Source organism: Cololabis saira, chromosome 16 (genome assembly GCF_033807715.1).
Source record: "Cololabis saira isolate AMF1-May2022 chromosome 16, fColSai1.1, whole genome shotgun sequence".
NCBI classification, from domain to species: domain Eukaryota; kingdom Metazoa; phylum Chordata; class Actinopteri; order Beloniformes; family Belonidae; genus Cololabis; species Cololabis saira.
Window position 1 is genome coordinate 11,515,884 of NC_084602.1, and position 20,887 is coordinate 11,536,770.

The 20,887-nt window shown below is 42.6% G+C and overlaps 2 protein-coding genes across 2 annotated transcripts; both read left to right on the forward strand.

Moving 5' to 3' along the window:
- Positions 1–511: 511 nt before the first annotated feature.
- Positions 512–3,676, forward strand: bdkrb1 (bradykinin receptor B1). Its single transcript, XM_061743695.1, has 2 exons — positions 512–596; positions 1,023–3,676. The coding sequence occupies exons 1-2, from the start codon at positions 573–575 to the stop codon at positions 2,112–2,114; spliced, it is 1,116 nt and encodes a 371-aa protein (XP_061599679.1). The 5' UTR covers positions 512–572; the 3' UTR covers positions 2,115–3,676.
- A 3,847-nt stretch (positions 3,677–7,523) lies between these two features.
- On the forward strand, positions 7,524–13,069 carry LOC133462232 (B2 bradykinin receptor-like). The gene is made up of 2 exons (XM_061743360.1): positions 7,524–7,655; positions 9,947–13,069. Exons 1-2 carry the CDS (start codon positions 7,651–7,653, stop codon positions 10,980–10,982), a joined length of 1,041 nt encoding a protein of 346 aa, XP_061599344.1. The 5' UTR covers positions 7,524–7,650; the 3' UTR covers positions 10,983–13,069.
- Positions 13,070–20,887: the final 7,818 nt, after the last annotated feature.

The window sequence follows — 20,887 nt, forward strand, 5'->3', positions numbered from 1 at the left end:
CAGTCAACAACAAGCAATGCTTACTCCTTAACATTAAGGGTTACATTTCACCAGTGTGTTTCATCACATCACAACCATTTCTTTTGAACTGTCACTGTTAATGTTTTTTTCTTTTTTTTCACCCTATTTTCTTTATTTTTCTTTTTGTTATCTTAGAGAACTGGCACTATGACATTTGTATTCGTTTCCAAGTATTAATAAAAATGTACTTAATGTAAAATGTTTTTTTCAGTATGGTAAATACTGTACACATTGTATTTTTTTTTCACACATATTTTTTTTCTTAATAGTCTTTCTTATTCCAACGCTTGTCAACCGTAGTTTACAATCCTTTCTGACACATTTAGTGCTCTGCAGTTTAAGTTCACCTCTTAGTCACGTACATAACACATTTTGACTCTTTTCTAAACAAGGTGATGTACTGAAAGCTGTGGCCAAGGGTGTGGAAGAATGTAGTAATATATACAAGTTTGCTCAGCTGTTTCCCCCACTGGCTCACTCTCTCCTCTTATCAGAAGGGTGATTAACAGAACCAAGCTCTGCTCTACGTCCCATTTAATACCAGCCACAGGATGAACGATTTCACTGAACATGCGGTAAGAATTTATCTGATATTATTGTTTATTCTTTTTAATAATCAATTGGTCTCAGGATGTAAATAACCTTTCCAAACCCTTAGATCAGACAGTCAGGGTGAAACATGATAAAAGTACATAAAACAGGTAGAATGAAAGAATGTGTTAGTTTGCTTCAGGAGACTTCTTTTTTTTGTCTGGTTTAATGGGAAAAATGTTTGATTTATTAGTGTGTGTTCTCTGGTCCAAATAAAGATACCTAATATGTTATTTTACATAATAACTTGTTTGAAGTTATTTGCTCAAAGAATTCTGCCAAAGTAATTTCTAAAGCTCAATCTTAATGCATGAGGACACAATGATATTAGTTATAAAACTAAAATATGTATTTCAAATCCAAACGTAGCATTTCATTCAAGAGTTGTGTGGAATTGTTTTGTTTTCTAGCTCATGGAGCCAGAGAAGCAAGTAACTAAACTACTGTGGTCCGAGAACAGCAGCTTGTCCCCAGGGCTCAACACCTCTACAGAATGGGAACTTGTGTTTACCATTGTGCCCCCCTACATCTTCACCATATGTGTGCTTGGACTAATCTTTAACAGTTTTGTCCTGGTTGTGTTTGTAGCCTACAAGGATAAAATGACTGTAGCAGATATCTACCTGGGCAACCTGGCACTGGCTGACTTTATTCTTCTCTGTGGCCTCCCGTTCTGGGCAATGAACATCCGCAACAGGTTTAACTGGCAGTACGGAGATGTCCTGTGCACTATGGTCAACGCCATCATTGTCATCAATTTCTACACCAGCATCTACACCCTGGTGATGATTAGCATTGACCGCTACTTAGTCCTTGTGAAGACAATGAAGGTCAAGGTGTTCAGACGGACACTTCACGCCAAGGTGATCTGCCTCATTCTTTGGCTCTTCGGGCTCCTGTTGGGCATGCCAACCATAGCTCACAGAAAGGTGAAGTTTATAGAGGAGCACAAAACAACATCCTGCATCCTGGATTATGCTCATGACAGTCCTTGGAAGCTCGCCAATCATATTCTGATGAATGTCGTGGGTTTCGTTCTCCCGGTTCTGGTCATTGTTTTCTGCAGTTGGAATATAATCAAGGCTTTGGCTCAGAGGGTGGAGAGCTTTCATTATGTTCATTATGACAGAAAGGCCACAATACTGATGTATGCCGTCACACTGCTGTTTTTACTCTCTTGGGGTCCCTTCCAGATATTTACCTTCCTTGACCTACTCTGTGATTATAAAGTCCTGGAAGAGAATAAGTGGTTTCACACTCTTGACATAGGCAGACAGGTTTCAGTGTATTTAGCATTTCTCAACAGCACCCTCAATCCTCTGCTCTATGTCTTCTCCGGACAGTACTTTAGGAGGAAAGTTAGCGCCATCTACAGAAGTGCTTCACATCAACGCAGAGGGTCAGACATGTCAACATATCAGCGCTCTTTAGTGTCTACTTACATCAACAGGACGGAGCAAATTAAGCCTGTGGTCATTTTTACTGCACAAGATCAAATATGAATTTGATGACATCATTCCCTCTTCCTTCGCTGCTTATGGTTACAATATACAGGATATGACCCTCAAACTGTTATTTCATGAGACTTAACACAATCATAATGCTGTTACACAGTTAAGCAGCACCATGAGAGGAAGTTTTAAGTGTGCAGTTTGTCGAAATAATGGACGCAAATAGAGATAATGAAAATTGCATACAAGAAAATGGATCTCATCAAATCTCATTGCGTCTTACAAGCTCCAGAATGCCACATGTGACTTGCACTGTGGACATGTTGTATTTAATCTGTTAAACAGTGTAATTCTTACTAGCTTGGGGAACAAGACAATGTTTACCGCTATGTGACATCCCCTTCTCTTTTAACAAAGGTTTTATGTATCTGGTAATCAAGCACACCTGTTGTTGGAGTTCTGGGACAAAAACATAGTTCTTTTTTTGCCTGATCTAGCAGTCCTGTATCTTTTTTGTATTTTTCGTTGTATGATGTGCCAAATGTTTTGAGTTGCTGAGAGGTCCTAGTGCTCTCTGCTAAACCCCTCTCCGTTCATCACACGGACTGGCCCCCCTTGTCCTGACTGTTGAAGCATCCACCTCATGTGGCCAGGGCGGGGACTAGCCTGCATACCAAGAGGGTCAAGACATACACAGTTCCATTGCATAATAACAGTGAAGCTGATTCTGATGTGGATAAGACTGCAATCCTGCTCTATACAAGCATCAGCCATGCACCCTGACAGTTCAGTTCTTTTGGAAGACTGTGGGAAGTACAACATTTCCTGAACAACCTGGGACACAGCATTTTCAGTATCAAACTGATATTTTCCTTCCAAGTTGCCTTGTAGAGGTCAAGAGTGCTACATAGTTGGGGGTCTGATGCTTCTGACCCCAGCAGAAAGAAGACTGATGTTTGTTATGTTTGAAATCCAAACACACTTCTTGTAACTGTTTTGTAACACATTGCAAGTTTTGGGAGGAATGGATCATTATTCAGCTGAATGTTTATAGTGGGAAATATAAATATTAGGGAAGTGACAACAGGAGTTTTAGGCTTACCAAACTGTCTTTATTTAACTATGACAAGGCAAACCTGGTGTTACATTCAATGGGACCTTTAACATTTTATATTCTTTATGTGTTGGGGGTTTGTGTGATCGGTATTGTAACAACATTTGCAAGTCAGTACATTCTGTTTTACATTCATATTTTACACAAGAGTACAAGGTTTTTGAAGTTGGGATTGTGCAATATGCCGAAATATATTTATCTCCTAGTGTTTAAAATCAAGGGTAAGGTTTGTATCTTCATTGTATAACATGCAGTAGTCATTGAAATCTCTGTTGGTTTATTATGTACCGTGATCTGTCATTTTCTGATGCTTGTATCTTAAGTGAATAACTATTTTTATTTTTAAAAATCTACTTCAGCAAGGTTCTGTTATGACTTGATGTAATGTCATTTGTGACTGCAATCAATCCATTTGATTAGCTCGATACTCCTTTGACTTCCTTGAAAGATTATTGTCAAGTGTACTCCTCATGGAGCATTTTGAGACGACTGGGCATCTTTTAACGATAAAGTCTGTTAAAGTCTGTTTTCTGACATTTGTATTTACTTTTACTTGAGAATATGTACAGGTGTCAACAATATAAAACACAGCAATGATTTCCTAGTATTGCTTATGTCCCATCCCTTTTCAGCAATGATTTTAGTCATCTTACCTAGGTTTATTCAGTTAAAAAAAAGAAGGGCCCTGCAGATAACTGGTTCAATTAAAGCTGCAAGCAGCGATGAACGGGCCCTCGCACCCTTGTGCACGTTCAGTCTGCAGTGGAAGCTTGTATGAATTGCATGTAGATTCTTCAGGCCTGGACATTTAGCGGATGACACCAGCCACGACTCTCTATATCAAACCATTCAAAAGTTATGGCAGAAAGTAGGAACTATAAGATATCGACCAATCAGAAGAAAGGGCGGGGCTAATTTGCACCAATTATGTTAAAGGACTCAAAACCGAGTCCGATGACACCACCCACGACTCTTTCTCTCAAACCATGTCCCCAAGTAGGATATATTTAATATGGACCAATCAGATGAAGGGGGGGGCGCTTTTTGGCTTTTGACTGAGAAAAGTAATGCGCATAGTTGCAGGATGGAGACGCACATTTTGATGTATAACACACCTGGGTACACGTTACGGTTCGGGCGAAGAAGCGGCCAAAGAAATGGCATAAATTGCGGCAAAATTACACGATTAATTCAAAATGGCCGACTTTCTGTTCGGTTTCGGCCATGGCGCCAAGAGACTTTTCTTTAAGTTGCGACATGATACAGGTGTGTACCGATTTTCGTGCATGTACGTCAAACCGTATTGTGGGGCTTGAGCAGGGCTAGAAAATGATGACTAGGGCTGCATCTCAGATCAGAGGGGGTCCACATGCCTGGCAGGTTATTCAACACTAAATTATGCATTTTCCCATAATTTCAAGCGGAATGATAGTAGCAAAACAAGAATATTTAAAGTGTATTTCAAATGCTTTATTGCAGCAATATCGCTGCAGAACAAAGAAAATGTTACATTTAGTCTGGGCTACCTCACCCATCAGACAATCTAGCAACAGATGTTTCTTACCCTGAAAATAAAACATAGAAATTCAAACTAATTTTATTTATACAGCTCAAAACCATCACTAAAACATGACAGTCATTTGAAGTGGAATGATACCAGTCAAACAATAATATTTAAAGTGTCTTTCAAGTGCATGTAGCAGTGTGAGTGCCACGGGGCCCGACCGACAGGATGGAGAGGACACGGAGTTTCGCGCAGAACCCTTTTTATTATATCAAATCACCCAGTGCACAAGCACCTCACGCCAGCAGCTCCTCCGACCCCTCGCTGCTGTCCAGCTCTGCCTTATAAAGGCAGGCAGGGTGGAGAGCTGCAGCCACTCAGGCGGATGGGACACAGGTGCGCGTGTCCCATCAACCTCTCCACCCTGCCACAGTGCATTTTTGCAGTAATATCGCTGCAGAACAAAGAAAATGCTACATTTAGTCTGGGCTTAGACAACCACCGTTGTCTTACTTGCTGGCATGGTTGTGCTTGAACCATTTCCGAATATCCATCGTTACTTTGTGTTAACGGTGCAGCAGAGAGCAGCGTCTTGCTGGTGCAGGTAACTGCGCGCTGGATGCAGATGAGTGACGTACAAGCCTGAATTATGTGTTAAATCAACGGCATAGCCTATGGCGTAGGTTACGGGGCGATGCGCACCGTACGGTGTGCGTCGCTGCGTACCCTACGCCGTAGGCTCTGCGTTGGTGTAATGCGGAACCATAAATCAGCCTTAACGCATGCGCACTTGTCAGTTTTTTTTCCATCTTTTCAACTGAGCATGCAAACTGAACTGAGGGTGCAGTGCATGCTTATGCACCCTCGTAGAACAGGGCCTGGGCTTGAGGTTTTCTTGAAGTTTTCTAGGGGGCGCTGTTGAGCCATTAGGCCACGCCCATTAATGCAAACCATGACATTTTTCACCAGGCCTGGCTTGCGTGCAAATTTGGTGACTTTTGGGGCACGTTTATGGGGGCAAAAAGGCCCTCATTTCATTGAAAGTAGGACAAAAAAAATAAATAAATAAAAAACGACGAGGAAAAAAATTCCTACGTATACAATAGGGCCTTCGCACTGTAAGTGCTCGGGCCCTAATTACAATTAAGCAACGCCAGTACTATGAAGGCTTAAGTCTCATTCACTAAACAAACTATTAATGGGTGGTCATGAAAAAAAGGACACCATTCTGCAAATATTCCACCTCTATTTGCATTATCTCAACAACAGTTGTGCATTGTTATGCACAACTGAAAATAATACATCAGAACGGTACTGTGAAGCTGATATAAAGAAATGATGAGCTTCCTCTTGATGTTTATTCTCTGCAAAGATGGGGTGGAGGTTGCTGGGGAGGAAGTGAAGCCTACCTGAGGCACCCGAGGGCAAAGTGTGAGAAAAGCTAGCATTACACAACATAGATATTAGTCTAATTCAAAATATTTATTTATTTATTTATGCCAGAGGGGAAATTAACTGAAACATGTATTTCAGTAGTATTTTTGTATACCATGGAAAAAAAAACAACCTTTGACTGGGTTCCCAATTCCTTAGCAAAAAGATATGATAATATGAGCCAGCGTGTAGAAAAGCAGAACCATTACCTGAAGTATCTTAATGGACTTTAGCCAAAACTCCTCCCCCTTAATGCATTATTTATACCTGCCCTGTCACTTCAGGGTCACAGGGGGTGATTGTGTTAAGAGCCACTCCCAGATATCATGAAGGGGGGAGTCGGGCTACATCCTGGACGGATCGCCATTGTCTTAGTATTTATGGTACATACAGTATGTTTGTGAGAGTGAAGTATCTTCAGTGCATAAGCCCTTTAGGATGTATTCTCTATTTGCTGCATTCTTTAAACACACATATATGTCCACAAGGATGCATAAACATCTTAACGAGCAAATTGGTAGTTTCCTTAAATAAACAGCTGTTAAAGGGCTGTTACACAATATGGCCACTGCACTTCTTTGATTGTGTCCTTCTAATAAATGTGTATTGCAGAGACAGGCTGGGGCTTGTCAGGGAATGTAATCAGACCAGAAAACTCTTTCACAACTTATAGTTAGCTGTTTTTACTCAGATCTTTCCCAAAGAGCAACAAGAGGCTTTCCTTAAAGAGGCGAGTGGTCCTTTCCTCAGAACCCAAAAGTTCACATGCCTCTTATAAGCAGCCTTGTATCTATTTATTGTTTAATGTTTATGTATCACTGGGAATAATCACTATTATTTTGCAAACAATAATAATTTTTATCTGTTTCCTCTGGTTTTAATTTTGATTTCTAAGTGGGAGTGAAAACAACTGCTTCTGAATGAATATGTACGCAACCGTTTAGAGACAAAGACAAGTATGTGACGCAGGTACAACAACAACCCGAATATTAACAAAACGCATCGATAATGATGCCCACTGGAGTGAATATCCATAAATAATGGTCTTCATATTTACTTTTTTATCAAAGCTGTTGAATTTAGTTGTTTTGAATAGTGACTTTTGTCTCCTGTACAATTGGTTAAATTTGCTTTTTATCAGTGTAAAGGGTAACTAAATGCACCGCTGTACTTCAAAAAAGAGCAAACGTATAGAGTACAGTATAATAAGATTTATTTATTCTTGGTAAAGATTTATCTGCAGCTCTCTAAGAGTTTTTGTTGCATTTTGAATTGAATGTAAGTGTGATGCCTTTAAGAATAAGTCTCTGTATGCCTCTGAAAAAAAAATCTCTCTGCCAAGAGAAGATGAGGGAGGGGCTAATTGAATAAGGAGTGGAACAATACTGTCACCATCTCAGTGCAAGACATCATCTCTTCATCCTTTTAAGCAAGCAAGACAAGAACAGAAGACACAGGTAGCGGTTACTGGAAAAGTGTTTTTCTTGGTGATTTAAGTTTCTCTCTTTCCACCAGGAGGGGCGACTCTTGTAAACATGAGGTATGCAGAACCTTTAATATCTCACTGTTCTATGTTTAACAAACTCTGTGATTGAGAGCTCAGCAACAGTCTTCTCTGGCTTAACAGTGGCTGAACTACTTATTGAAACATTTTGACTCCTAATTTTGAACTGCATGTCCTGACATGTTGAGTGTTAGGTGTAACCTTAAGTTTAACTTCAAGGTTTAACCTCAAACTCTGTTCATGCAGTGAAAATTTTACAACAAATATTTGAAACTGATGCTGATAGAAGCCAGGAACGAACAGTTAAACACCTGTTGCGTTTGAAATTACATCATTTTAACAACAAAGCTCCTGCGAATGCAAATGCTGAGTTATCACAGGTTGTGCAAGCTTTTTGAGTTGTGGCAAAAAAAATACAATTTGCACTTTTTCAGCTGTTTTTAATATTATACCAGCTACACAGGAAGTTGCAATAGTTATCATAAAGCGTTGGTGGTTTGGGGGAGACAGATACAAAGATTTGTTCATGTTTCACTGATACTGATCATTTACCCACAAGAACTGAACCTTTCATTTTTTTGAGAGCACATTTAAGTAGTACAGTTAATTTGAGGCAGTATGAACAATCAAAGCAAATAATTAATAATGCTACTCTTTTCCACCATCGCTGCCTACTGATTATTATTTATTTTATCTGCTATTTTTCTTTCACCACTGCACCACTGTTCTGCATGCCTGCAGACAAGATGCATCTCAGGACATGAGGTATAGGGATAAAAAGCTGCATTTGGCATACTAAAGACGGACAATTCAGATATGAAAATTGAAATTGATTGGATTTTTGTTTTCTCTTTTTTTTCTGAAAAAAAAAGATCTAATACAAATTGCATCAACAGCAGAAAGTTTCAGAAACAGGTACATTATATTTGCTATACAGTTTAAAATACTGCAGTATATTTCATAAAATTAACCATAAAAAACAAAAATAGTCTCAGACATGAAACTGGCAGAGTGAGAATTGGTCCCACTCCAGTTCGGTTCATGTGCAAATCTAGTTTGTCTGCATTTTAATGCCATATGAGTTCTACAATGCTTGTGAAGTAACATTTAAAGGTATTGTGACATGAAAAACACATTTTTCTTGATTTTTTGTGTTTTGTTGGGTGTCTTGACATCAATTACACCCAAAAAGCAACGAACTTTTAATGTTCAGTGTATTGTGTGCTTTCTGGGATTCTCCGCATAACTATGCAAAAACGGCGCATGTGGTTTGGTGGCGGGCCGTTACGTATAGACCCGCTAAATCACCGCCCCTTCCACCCAGCTCCCTGCCTCCTCTCTCCAGCGCACCATAAAGGCTGATTTATGGTTCCGCGTTACACCGACGTAGAGCCTACGGCGTAGGGTTACGCGGCGACGCGCACAGTACGCTGAACCCTACGGCGTAGGCTCTGCGTCGATTTAACGCGGAACCATAAATCAGGCTTAACACGGAGCTGTTTAGAGCCTCTTCTGTTCTCATCACCGGAGGACAACTGCTAAAAAGACCCGCGGCCACTGACTGGACTTAAGATAAGGGGACACTGCTGCTTGCATGCCTTTATTTTTATGATTGTTTGCGGTGGACTACTTCGCCGTGCTGCTTTTCCGTGCATGCTTGCTTCGCCTGTCGCTCCCGGCTTAACTCTCCGACGCCGCTGTTAGAAGTCCGTGACCGGGACTCGACTTCCAGTCGAGTCCCGGTCACGGACTTCTTCCCCGGGCTGTAGTCGCCCTGTCTGGGCTGTGTGTGTGGGTGTTTGTGGTTCGGTGTGCGCACGTGTGTGTGGAGACGCCGGCAGAAGTGTGTAGCAGTTGTGTTGGAGGAGGTTGGGAGGAGGAGCGGGGTAATGATTGACAGGAAAGGGGGAAAAGGACACGTTTTTCACGGCGCTAAAAAACACCGTCATAAAAAGCCAGGAATGGAGTACTGGAGTGAAGTTTTTCTTGTTACACCCTTTTAGACACATTTGAGGGATGTTGGCCAAGACTTTTAATAGTGTTAAAAGCATGTTAAAAATGATGTCACAATACCTTTAACAAAAACATATTTTTCTCACTTTGACAAATGTATAATCTAATACAATGGAAATAGTTGATATGGTGATGAAATTACAAGTGCTTTGTCAATGATCATCTTCTTTTAGATCTAGATGTAAAACAAATACGGTTTGTTGAAACTGGTTTTATACTTCATTAAATATTTCACAGTATAACAGTTGGATGTCTCAATTTTCAGTTGTTACGTGTAAAAGATAAAGTCTTCCTTTCTCTCTCTCTCTGTTCAGCATCTCTGCCAACCTCAGCATGATGTCTGGAAACCAAACACAAGGAAATAACACAAACTGTAAACTTTACCATGACGACAGGACCTTCCAGGTGGTTCCAGTTTATATCCTCGTCATAGCTGTGCTGGGAATAGTCCTTAATGTGTTCGTGTTGATGGTGTTCTGTCTCCACAAGAAAGCCTGCACCGTGCCTGAGATCTACTTGAGCAACCTGGCAGCTGCTGACCTGGTCCTGGTGTCCTGTTTGCCTTTCTGGGTCGTTAATGTTTCAAGGAAATTCGTTTGGACTTTTGATGAATCCTTGTGCAAAATTGTCAATGTGGGGATTGTAATGAATGCTTACTGCAGCATCTACTTCCTGGTTCTGGTGAGCATAGATCGTTATATGGCTCTTGTACACCCGATGACCCAAATGAGAATGCGCCGACCTTCTTATGCTAAACTTGGATGTTTGCTGGTGTGGGGTCTGGGCTTTCTCCTGAGTCTCCCCTCACTCATCTTTAGGAAACTAGGTTTTGAGGGAAATGTTACGAGATGCTATATTGATTATCCAAAAAATACGTATGTGCTGTTTGAGCTTATGCTCTTCATATTCAGTTTCTGCATACCTATTGCCATTATTTCCTTCTGCACAATCAAAATTATCAAAGTACTGACGAACAGGCTAATTGAAGGTTTAGAGTCTCAAAACACAGACCAGAAGGCCACCACTCTGCTCTTGGCGGTCCTTTTGGCGTTCCTGATCTGCTGGGTGCCTTTCCACCTGACTAAGATGCCAACGATACTTAGTAAAATGGGCATTATAACAAAATGCTCCGTCCTTTACGTCCTGCTCATCTGCCGACAGACCTTCACCTACTTTGCCTTCTTCAACAGCGTTCTCAACCCCATTCTCTACGTCATTGTTGGCAAAAACTTCAGGAAAAAAACGAAGGAACTCTTTAAGCAGCGGAGTGTGAGAAAATCAACATCTAGGTTCACCAGTGCTCGCTCCTACCTCTCAAGAAGTACTACTACAACTCAACTCAAGACCTGACTGCTTGATTGCAGTGGTGTATTTTTTTTTTCTCAACGAAATGTTTGAACTATTATTATTATTATTATTATTATTATTATTATTATTATTATTATTATTATTATTATTAATAATAATAATAATAATAATAATAATAATAATAATATCTATCCAGATATAGTATGTAAAAATATCAAATATATTCCTTGTATTATTTTAATTTTTTATTATTATTTTATTTTTTTATCCCCACATTTTTTTTCCAGTGTTCCTACCTACAGTAAGTGTCAATCTTCCGCCACTGTGCCCCATGTATGTATTCCTACTTACGTAGTTTTCCTTAGTTGTGATCACTGTTTCTCAGAAAGTCGTAAGGTTGAATAGATATCCAAGAGTGTGGCTGAACTTGTTTGATCTTTCTCTTTGATAGTGTGATCCAAATAAAAAATGACAAGGCTCTGGAGGTGGGAAGATTAGTTTTCAGATAGAAGAAAGGTGCCCTCCAATGAACTAGCAGCCTGTCCGGGGTATACCCCTCTGAAAGCTGGGATGTGCTCCAGCAGACACCCATGACCCTGCATTGGAATAAGGTTGTATGGATAATGGATGGAAGAAAGGATGTCTTTACTTTTATTAACCATATATGTTAAACATAACAGTCATTTCCTTTTAAACACATATTAATGTAAACCTCCAAAATCAAATTTGTCTATTTCCACATTTAAAATGTTTTGCACTGCAAATTTTGACAGTTCTTCCAGAGAGCTTAACTCACACGTCTATATTGCATCAACCAACTGAAGTAAAAATCTGAACTTTAGAGTATGAACAGCAGACATCAGTTATAATAGGCGGTACCAAATGTGCCTACAGCTGACACTTTAAAATAGCTGTTTAAGAGCCAGTCAAATTCTATGGGTCCAAATTTACAAATGTGAAAAGCCAAATGCTGATGAAATTTTAAGACTTGACTATAATGCATGTTGTTTAGTATGTGTTAACATCATCTCTATTCTATCAGTGATTCTAACAGTTCCAGCCTCATTAAAAGGTTGGGAAAAAAAACACTTCTTTACTTTGCATCATCTGCGGACGGCACTGAGGAAAAATTGGCTATTATTGGTCGACTAAAAATTTAAGGGCTGGCCAATTTTGTTAATTGTACATGTTTGAACTTCAAAGAACTAAGCTCAGTTGATTGTTCAGACAGCCTCCGATGTATGTTGGAAAATTTGGTCCAAGGAGAGCTTTGATGAAAGAATTAAAATGAGACATTACTGTATGTGGCTGTGAATATTCTTCTGCTCATAAAATATACATTTGTGAAATAATCAATCCTTCTGCTAATCCTTCTTGGAGCCTATGATTCTTGTGTTTGAATTAACCTAAAGTTATATATGTTCTGCTCAACAAACCAGTTAAACTCATGGGTGTAGTCATTTCAGATCTAATGTGGGTCTAGACATCCTGTTTACATGTAGTACTTTACAGGACATGGGTCTCAAATTACATGACTGTTTGTTCTGCCACTGACATCCAGAGTTGTTTGATTAGAAATGCTTTCTGATATAACAATCGACGTATCTGCTACATAATTAACCAGCATTATCACATGTGTATTGTATTTCAGTCGTAATGGACTCCAATTAAGATAATGAAAGTGATTCACAAAAAAGAAAAAAAAATGTGACTCCATCTTGTGATGGCTTAGAGCAGGGGTGTCCAAAGTCGGCCCTCGAGGGCCGGTGTCCTGCATGTTTTAGATGTCTCCTTGCTTCAACACACCTGATTCAAATTAACAGTCGTCACCAGCTTGCCATCAAGGTCTGGACAACTCTGTTGGTGATACAGCTACTTTTATCACGGTGTCTCTGAAGCAGGGTAACATCTAAAACATGCAGGACACCGGCCTTCGAGGACCGACTTTGGACACCCCTGGCTTAGAGGTAAAAACCAGAAAACAAGTCCTACCATCCTTTGAATCCAAAAGTACATATGCATGCATCTGCATTTGTTGTATACTGTTTAATATTCACAGAAATATAATTTGCTGTTATATATTTCCTTATTTTTTTTAATAAATGTGTGTGAATCAAACCTTATAATAAACGTGTACCTTTGCTAACATATAAAAAAGCAAATTTGTTTTATTGCTTTTGATGCTTCTGTGTTGCCAGGCCAAAGTTCAAAGTTCCGGGGGCTGCCCTCGGGGCCAGGCCGACCGGCGAGACAGTCGTCAGTGATGATAAATCCCACCTGTTCTTAACTGCTGTGTTCGTGCATGGTTAGGGTCATTTGCATTCAGAAACGCCTCCAATTGACCATATATGGTAACAACAACAGCTCCTGCTTGGAGGTGCACACCAACAGAGCTGTTCTGCAGAATAAATGAGTCGTGCGTTCCTCCAGGCCACCGGCCAACAATGTTTGACAGAGACATAGTTGCATCGCAGATTATTTGTGCATTGATTGAATGAAATCCTTTCCTGTTCACGTGTCTGAATTAATTGTGTGATGGTGCTTGTATTGCGATGTGGGTGCAATCTATAGCTCCAATTATGTTTGGGAATCCGGTGATGGCGTGAAATCCTCGTTTAATTTCGGCTTGTTGGTGATGTGTGTATGGGAACTGGATGTAAGTTGGTGCCAGAGAAATTATTGCATCCAACACTGCCGGCATGATTCTGCTTAGTGTCGGCTGCGAAATGTCGCATATGTCTCAAATCTCTCTCTGAAATGTTCCGATGGCCAAAAATCCCAGGGTGGATAGGAGCTGGATGTGCACTGGGATGGCTTTGGTGCGTTTTGTCTCTCGTTCCAACATAGGTTGTAAATCACGGCATAGGTCCATCATCACAATGTTTTTGGGGAAGCAGTACCTTATGGAGCTAGAACAGTCTCATAATTGACAAATGCACAGGACAAGTTTTACAAATGCACAGACCAATTTGCAAATACACACACCGTTTCACAAATGCACAGAAAAATTCACACGTGCGTAGGACAAGATATACAAATGTATTTTTGATGCACACACAAATATAACCTGATTTACAAACGTTTTTTTGTCTGTGAGCTGCGCTGGATTTGTGTGTGACTTTTGAGACTCCTCTGACGTGACTCGATCCACAAATCCACAAAGGTTTTTTTTAACACGGAAGGATCTGCAACCAATCAGATTAAAGGGGCGGGTACACCTGCTGTTTGAACTGCGTTCGCTTAGAAAAGTGATTAATATTTCGAATTGGTGGAGTAAAGATAAATAAACAGCAACAGGAGATAAAAGATAAATAAACAGGATGGAGAGGAGATCACTGTTCTGATTTTCTTGTGATCTCGGTAAAGAAAACAGCGCGATCTGAGATGGTTTGTGGGGCCGTTCAACCAGAGCCGTTGGGAAAGCTCTAGTCCTGCCGGTGCAGCAACTGATGATGAGAAACAGTGGAGATATTTCTGTATTTGAACTACAGGTGTCTTTCAGGAGAACGAGCCTGTTGACGCATCAAATGACGGGGGTGAATATTGCTGCAGTCGCGTTCTGGCTCTGGCCGCGAGTGGCACTGGTCCCGGTCAGACACCAGCTGACCACAGTGACCAGACGTGGAGGTCAGAAACAAGCAGCTGTTATCCTCACATTCATGATGTGACATTGCCACCACACAGGGACAAACATGTGTCAAAACAGCGGTGGCAGATCAACACAGTCCCGGTGCAGAGTCATGCATGGGAAGATGCAGCCGTGATGATGCTGTTCGGGGTTTAGTCCACCGATCATCAAACATCTGAGCTGATACAGAGGTTCTTCGGTTATCAGTCGACTCATACCGACTTTACTCCAGATATTTCGGTAAATTAATCTCCTGACAATATGGGCGTGCTGCTCCACCTGGCCGCTGCAGCTCGTCCCCGTCAGGTAGCGCAGCAGCTCTCTGCTGCGTCTGTCTGGTTCTGAGCGGAATCAGCGGGACAATCCCATGTAACACGTAGTCAAACCAAACGGAGCAAATACATAAATATCTCTGCTGTTTTTCATCATCAGTTGCTGCATCGGCAGGACTTGGAGTGCAGTCTCCCGACGGCTCTGGTTGAACAGCCCCACAAACCATCTCAGATCGCGCTGTTTTCTTTACCGATATCACAAGAAAATCAGAACAGTGATCTCCTCTCCATCCTGTTTATTTATCTTTTATCTCCTGTTGCTGTTTATTTATCTTTACTCCACCAACTCGAAATATTAATCACTTTTCTAAGCGAACACAGTTCAAACAGCAGGTGTACCCGCCCCTTTAATCTGATTGGTTGCAGATCCTTCCGTGTTAAAAAAAACCTATTTGTGGATCGAGTCACGTCAGAGGAGTCTCAAAAGTCACACACAAATCCAGCGCAGCTCACAGACAAAAAAACGTTTGTAAATCAGGTTATATTTGTGTGTGCATCAAAAATAGACATCGAAATAGAGCACCTAATCGATGCCAAAAGGAAAGCCTTTTGTTCTTGGCAGAGCGACATCAACTGCAGGGACAAGAGGCAGGCCCATGCTGTGGCAAAGGCACTTGTCCAGAGCAGGGTGAGAGAGCTGAAGAACCAATGGTGGATGGAGAAGGCCTTGGAAATCCAGAGGCTAGCTGACTCTGGGGACACCAGGGGTTTCTTTAATGCCACCAAGGCTATTTATGGGCCAAGCTATCGAGGCCTGAACCCCCTCCGCTCTAAAGATGGACAAGCACTGCTGAAGAACGATGTAGGTCTCAGCTCTAGATGGCGCGAACATTTCCAGGAGCTCCTGAATCGAGACACCACAGTTGAGGCGGAAACCATTAACCAGATCCCTCAGCGACCCATCATGGAGCACTTGGGTGATCCCCCTACTGAAACTGAGGTCACCGATGCCATCAAGAGACTGAGCAACAACAAGGCCCCCGGACCAGATGGAATTCCAGCTGAAATCCTCAAGCAGGGTGGAACAACTCTCCTTAGTCACATCCACAGCCTCCTTGGTCAAATCTGGGAGAAAGAGGAAATCCCAGCTGAACTCAGGGACGCCTTAATTGTCACCATCTATAAGAAGGGCGATAAGGTGGACTGTAGTAACTACAGAGGCATCTCCCTGTTGTCCACAACAGGAAAAATACTGACCCGTATTTTGGCCAACCGATTGCTGCCATTGTCAGAAGAGATCCTCCCAGAGTCACAGTGCGGCTTCCGTCCTGCTAGGGGAACCTCGGACATGGTTTTTGTAGCACGTCAACTGCAGGAAAAATGTTGCGAACAACATCTACCACTGTACATGGCCTTCATTGACTTCACAAAGGCCTTTGACTCTGTGAACAGAACTGCTCTCTGGGGTGTCCTCTCCAAGATCGGATGCCCTGAAAAGTATCTAAAGATCTTGCGTCTGTTGCACGATGACATGACCGCAACTGTGGTTGGAAATGGCATCTCTGAATCAACTCCCTTCAAGGTCGCTACTGGGGTAAAGCAGGGCTGTATCATTGCACCAACCCTGTTTGCCATCTTCATCTCAGCCATCCTCCACCTCACCAGCCAGAACCTCCGTGAGGGCGTCAAATTCATATATAGGACAGACGGCAGGCTCTTCAACCTGAACAGGTTTAGGACAAAGGGCAAGATTCAAAGCTCTTCCATCACAGAGCTTCAGTACGCAGATGACAATGCTCTAGTTGCTCATTCTGAGGCTGACCTCCAGAACATCCTAAATGCTTTTGCCAGAGCATACCGACTCCTGGGACTTGATATCAACATCAAGAAAACTAAGATCCTGTACCAACCAGCTCCTGACACACACCCCCAACCCCCCACAATCTATGTGGGAGACAAAATGTTGGAAAATGTCGATCAATTTGCCTACCTTGGCAGTCTTCTTTCCATAAGAACTGTCATTGATGCTGAGATACACCATCGCATAGGGTGTGCCAGCGCAGCTTTTGCTAGGCTGAGGAAGAGGGTTTTTGAGAATCGGGACATCCATGTCAAAACCAAACTACTTGTCTACCAAGCAGTAGTTTTGCCCACTCTGCTCTATGGGGCCGATAGCTGGACCATATACAGCAGACATCTGAAGGCCCTGGAGCGGTACCACCAGAGATGTCTCAAAAAGATCCTCATGATCGGCTGGGAGGACAGGCGGACTAACATCAGCGTCCTGAAGGAGGCCAGCATCCCCAGCATCACCACAACCATCATCCGCCACCAGCTGCGATGGACAGGCCATGTTGTACGCATGCCTAACAACCGCCTGCCAAAGCAAATGCTGTACGGACAACTGAAGGAGGGGAAACGTACCCAAGGAGGACAGAAGAAACGATATAAGGACAATATCAAAACCCATCTGGGGGCTTCCGGTTGGTGAGCAGATGGAGTAGACGTGTTTCGTGAGTGCTCCCGTGAATGCCAAACTTTTTAAACCACCAAGCCCTCAAACTTTCAAACTTTTTCCTTTAAAAAGGATTCCCTGTTGCTGTTTTTCTTTTTTTTTGTCTCGAACGAGCCCACTTACCTCCGAGATGGCTTCAAAGAGCGGCAAGTCGGGCAAGAAGGACGAGGCTGGCGCTGTCTTAACCCTGGCGGCCATTACCACGTTGCTGGAGGAACACCGCGCTGCCCTGGCCGCCGAGTTCAAAAATACTTTCAGTCAGCTCGACTCCAAACTCGACCAAACGCGGCTCGCGGTCAAGGACCATGGCCAACGTGTTTCGTCCCTTGAACTCGCCACAGAAGACCTCAGCCAGCGAGTTACGGACCTTGAAGGCATCTGCTCGACTCTACGGGATGATAATGCTCGGCTGAAGGCCAAGGTGGTGGATTTGGAAAGCCGGAGCCGAAGGCAGAACATCCGTATCCTGGGCTTACCGGAGTCGACCGAGAGCGAGTCTCCTGCGGCTTTCTTCTCCAAGCTGCTGTGTGAGTTGTTCGGAAATGATACGCTGCCATCACCGCCGGAGATAGACAGAGCGCACCGCTCCCTCGCCGCCAAGCCGGCCCCGGGACAGAGACCGCGCCCGGTCATCGTCCGCCTTCACCGGTACCAGACGAAGGATATCCTCATCAGGGAGGCGCGCCGGAGGGGAAAGTTGGAATATCGCGGCCACACCGTCCGGGTCCTGGAGGATTACAGCCCCGAAGTTGCCAGCCAACGAGCGGAATACAGCGGAGTCATGTCGGAGCTGTACCAGCTGGGTCTGAAGCCGGCTCTGCTCTTCCCCGCCCGGCTCCGGCTCACGCTGTCCGGGGGAGCCAGGAAGTGGATCGGCTCCGTGGATGAGGCGCGCAAATTCATCACGAGTCGCAGAAAAACTTCAAACCCACCGTAACGGGACTGTTGGAGGCTGTCACGGCTCCGCCTGCAGCCCGGTGCGGCTCACTGACGCTCACGGACTGACTTTTTTTTTTTTTTTCTCTCTCTTTTTTTTTACGTGAGTCACATTATTCCTGAGGGGAGGGTGAGCTCGCATTATTCCTGAGGGGAGGGTGAGCTCGCATTATTCCTGAGGGGAGGGTGGGCTCGCATTATTCCTGAGGGGAGGGTGAGCTCGCATTATTCCTGAGGGGAGGGTGAGCTCGCATTATTCCTGAGGGGAGGGTGGGCTCGCATTATTCCTGAGGGGAGGGTGGGCTCGCATTATTCCTGAGGGGAGGGTGAGCTCGCATTATTCCTGAGGGGAGGGTGAGCTTGCATTATTCCTGAGGGGAGGGTGAGCTCGCATTATTCCTGAGGGGAGGGTGAGCTCGCATTATTCCTGAGGGGAGGGTGAGCTCGCATTATTCCTGAGGGGAGGGTGAGTACCCCGCGACAACCAGTATTTTCTCTGTTAGTTTGACTGCCCCTTTGCAAATATTATTAATTTGCAGTTCTTTTTGGTTATTTGAGGGAAGGGGAAAACTAGGTGGTGAAGAGGGAGAGAAAGAGAAAAAAAAAAAAAAAAAAAAAAAAAAAAAAAAAAAAAGCTTTTCCGATTTACCTATAAGTTTTGTAATAATTGTAAGCTGTTAACCTTACTTTTACGCTGCTTAAGTCGGACGTTTTATATTTTATATTTTTGTACAAATATTTCTGGGCTCATATCGGGACTTCCAGGTCAAGATTTGAGAGGGTATTCCTTTTTTTTATTTACATCTACACGTTTTAAGGTGCTAATATGTATACACCCATGATACGGGAGCAAAAGCTATTAGTGTGTAGGATAGGAAGATGTGTTATTGCACTATGTTTGTTTTGAAGAGCTTGCTGCTTTTTTTTTATTTTTCTATAGCAGCTGTCTTAGTTGGGGAGGGTGGGTCGGGGGGATATGTCACTGCCAGAAACTTTGCATTAACTCTTTTCAACTCATTACTTAATGTGGGTCACATTCAACCTCCTTTCCGTTCTCTTTTTTTTTGCCTAGGTCATTGTGCACACCTAATTTTTCTTCTTAGATATTATGAGTAGATACTTGAAGTTGGTGAGCTGGAATGTTAAGGGTCTGAATCACCCTGTTAAAAGGAAGAGGAACTTCTCACATCTAAAACAGCTTAAAACAGAAATAGCCTTTCTACAAGAAACTCATATTCGCAGTTCTGATAATAGCCGCCTGTTCCCGAGGTGGTCAGGGCAGAGATTTCACTCCTCCTTTCAAGCTAAGGCCCGAGGAGTTTCAGTTCTGATCAGTCAGGATGTTTCATTTGAGCAGCACAATGTGATTTCTGACAAGTTTGGTCGCTACGTGATCGTTTCTGGGAAATTATTCAATACATTGGTCGTACTTGTGAACGTTTATGCCCCTAATTCAGATGATGCAGTCTTTTTTGAACGACTGTTTTCACTGCTCCCTGACCTTAATACATATTCTCTCATACTTGGTGGTGATTTTAATTGCTGGCTCGACTCAGTCCTAGACCGATCCTCTACCAACCCCGGCACAGCAAGTAAGTCAGCCCGTCTTATTCAGGCGTTCCTTTCTGACTACGGTGTTTGTGATGTGTGGCGTTCTTTACATTCATGTGACAGAGAATACTCCTTTTTCTCACAAGTGCACCACACATACTCGAGGATTGATTATTTTTTTATTGATAATCAACTGATTCCCCTGGTTCATTCCTGTGCTTATCAGAGCATTGTCATTTCCGACCACGCTCCTGTGGTTCTAACCATGTCCCTTCCTGACCTACCTCAGAGAGACAGACAGTGGCGATTCAATTCAACTCTGCTGTCGGACACAAATTTTGTTAAATCAATGGAAACGGAAATAGCCTTTTTCCTATCCACGAATATGACTCCAGGAATGTCTAGTCTAACTGTCTGGGATTCCCTCAAGGCTTATCTCCGGGGACAGATTATATCCTACACTGCTAGGGTGAGGCAAAAATCTTATAGGGAGCGATCAGACCTTGCCCGCCAAATTAAAGAGGTCGATGAAGAATATTCTCGGACTAAATCCCCAGATCTTTACAAAAAGCGGCTAGAATTTAAAACTAAATTTGACCTGCTTACCACTCACCCAATTGAACAGTCACTTCTGAAAAGTAAAACCAGGTTTTATGTTTATGGAGACAAATCTGACAAATTATTAGCCAACCAACTTAAAGGCTCTAAGGCTAAACAAAATATTTCTAAGATTCGATTACCAAATGGCCATGTAACTACAGACCACTTACTCATAAATGAAGCATTCAGGGACTTTTATACCCAGCTATACACCTCGGAATCTCAGACTGATCGAGATGAGATTGCAGACTTTTTAAATAGTCTTAGTATTCCCAGTCTTTCACCAGATCTAAGTAAGACATTAGAAGAACCGATATCCCTGATGGAAATTACTCGAGCCATTTCTTCACTGCAGTCGGGTAAATGTCCTGGCCCTGATGGCTTCCCGGCGGAATTTCTAAAGAAATTTTCTACTTTGCTTTCCCCATTGCTATCTTCAGTTCTT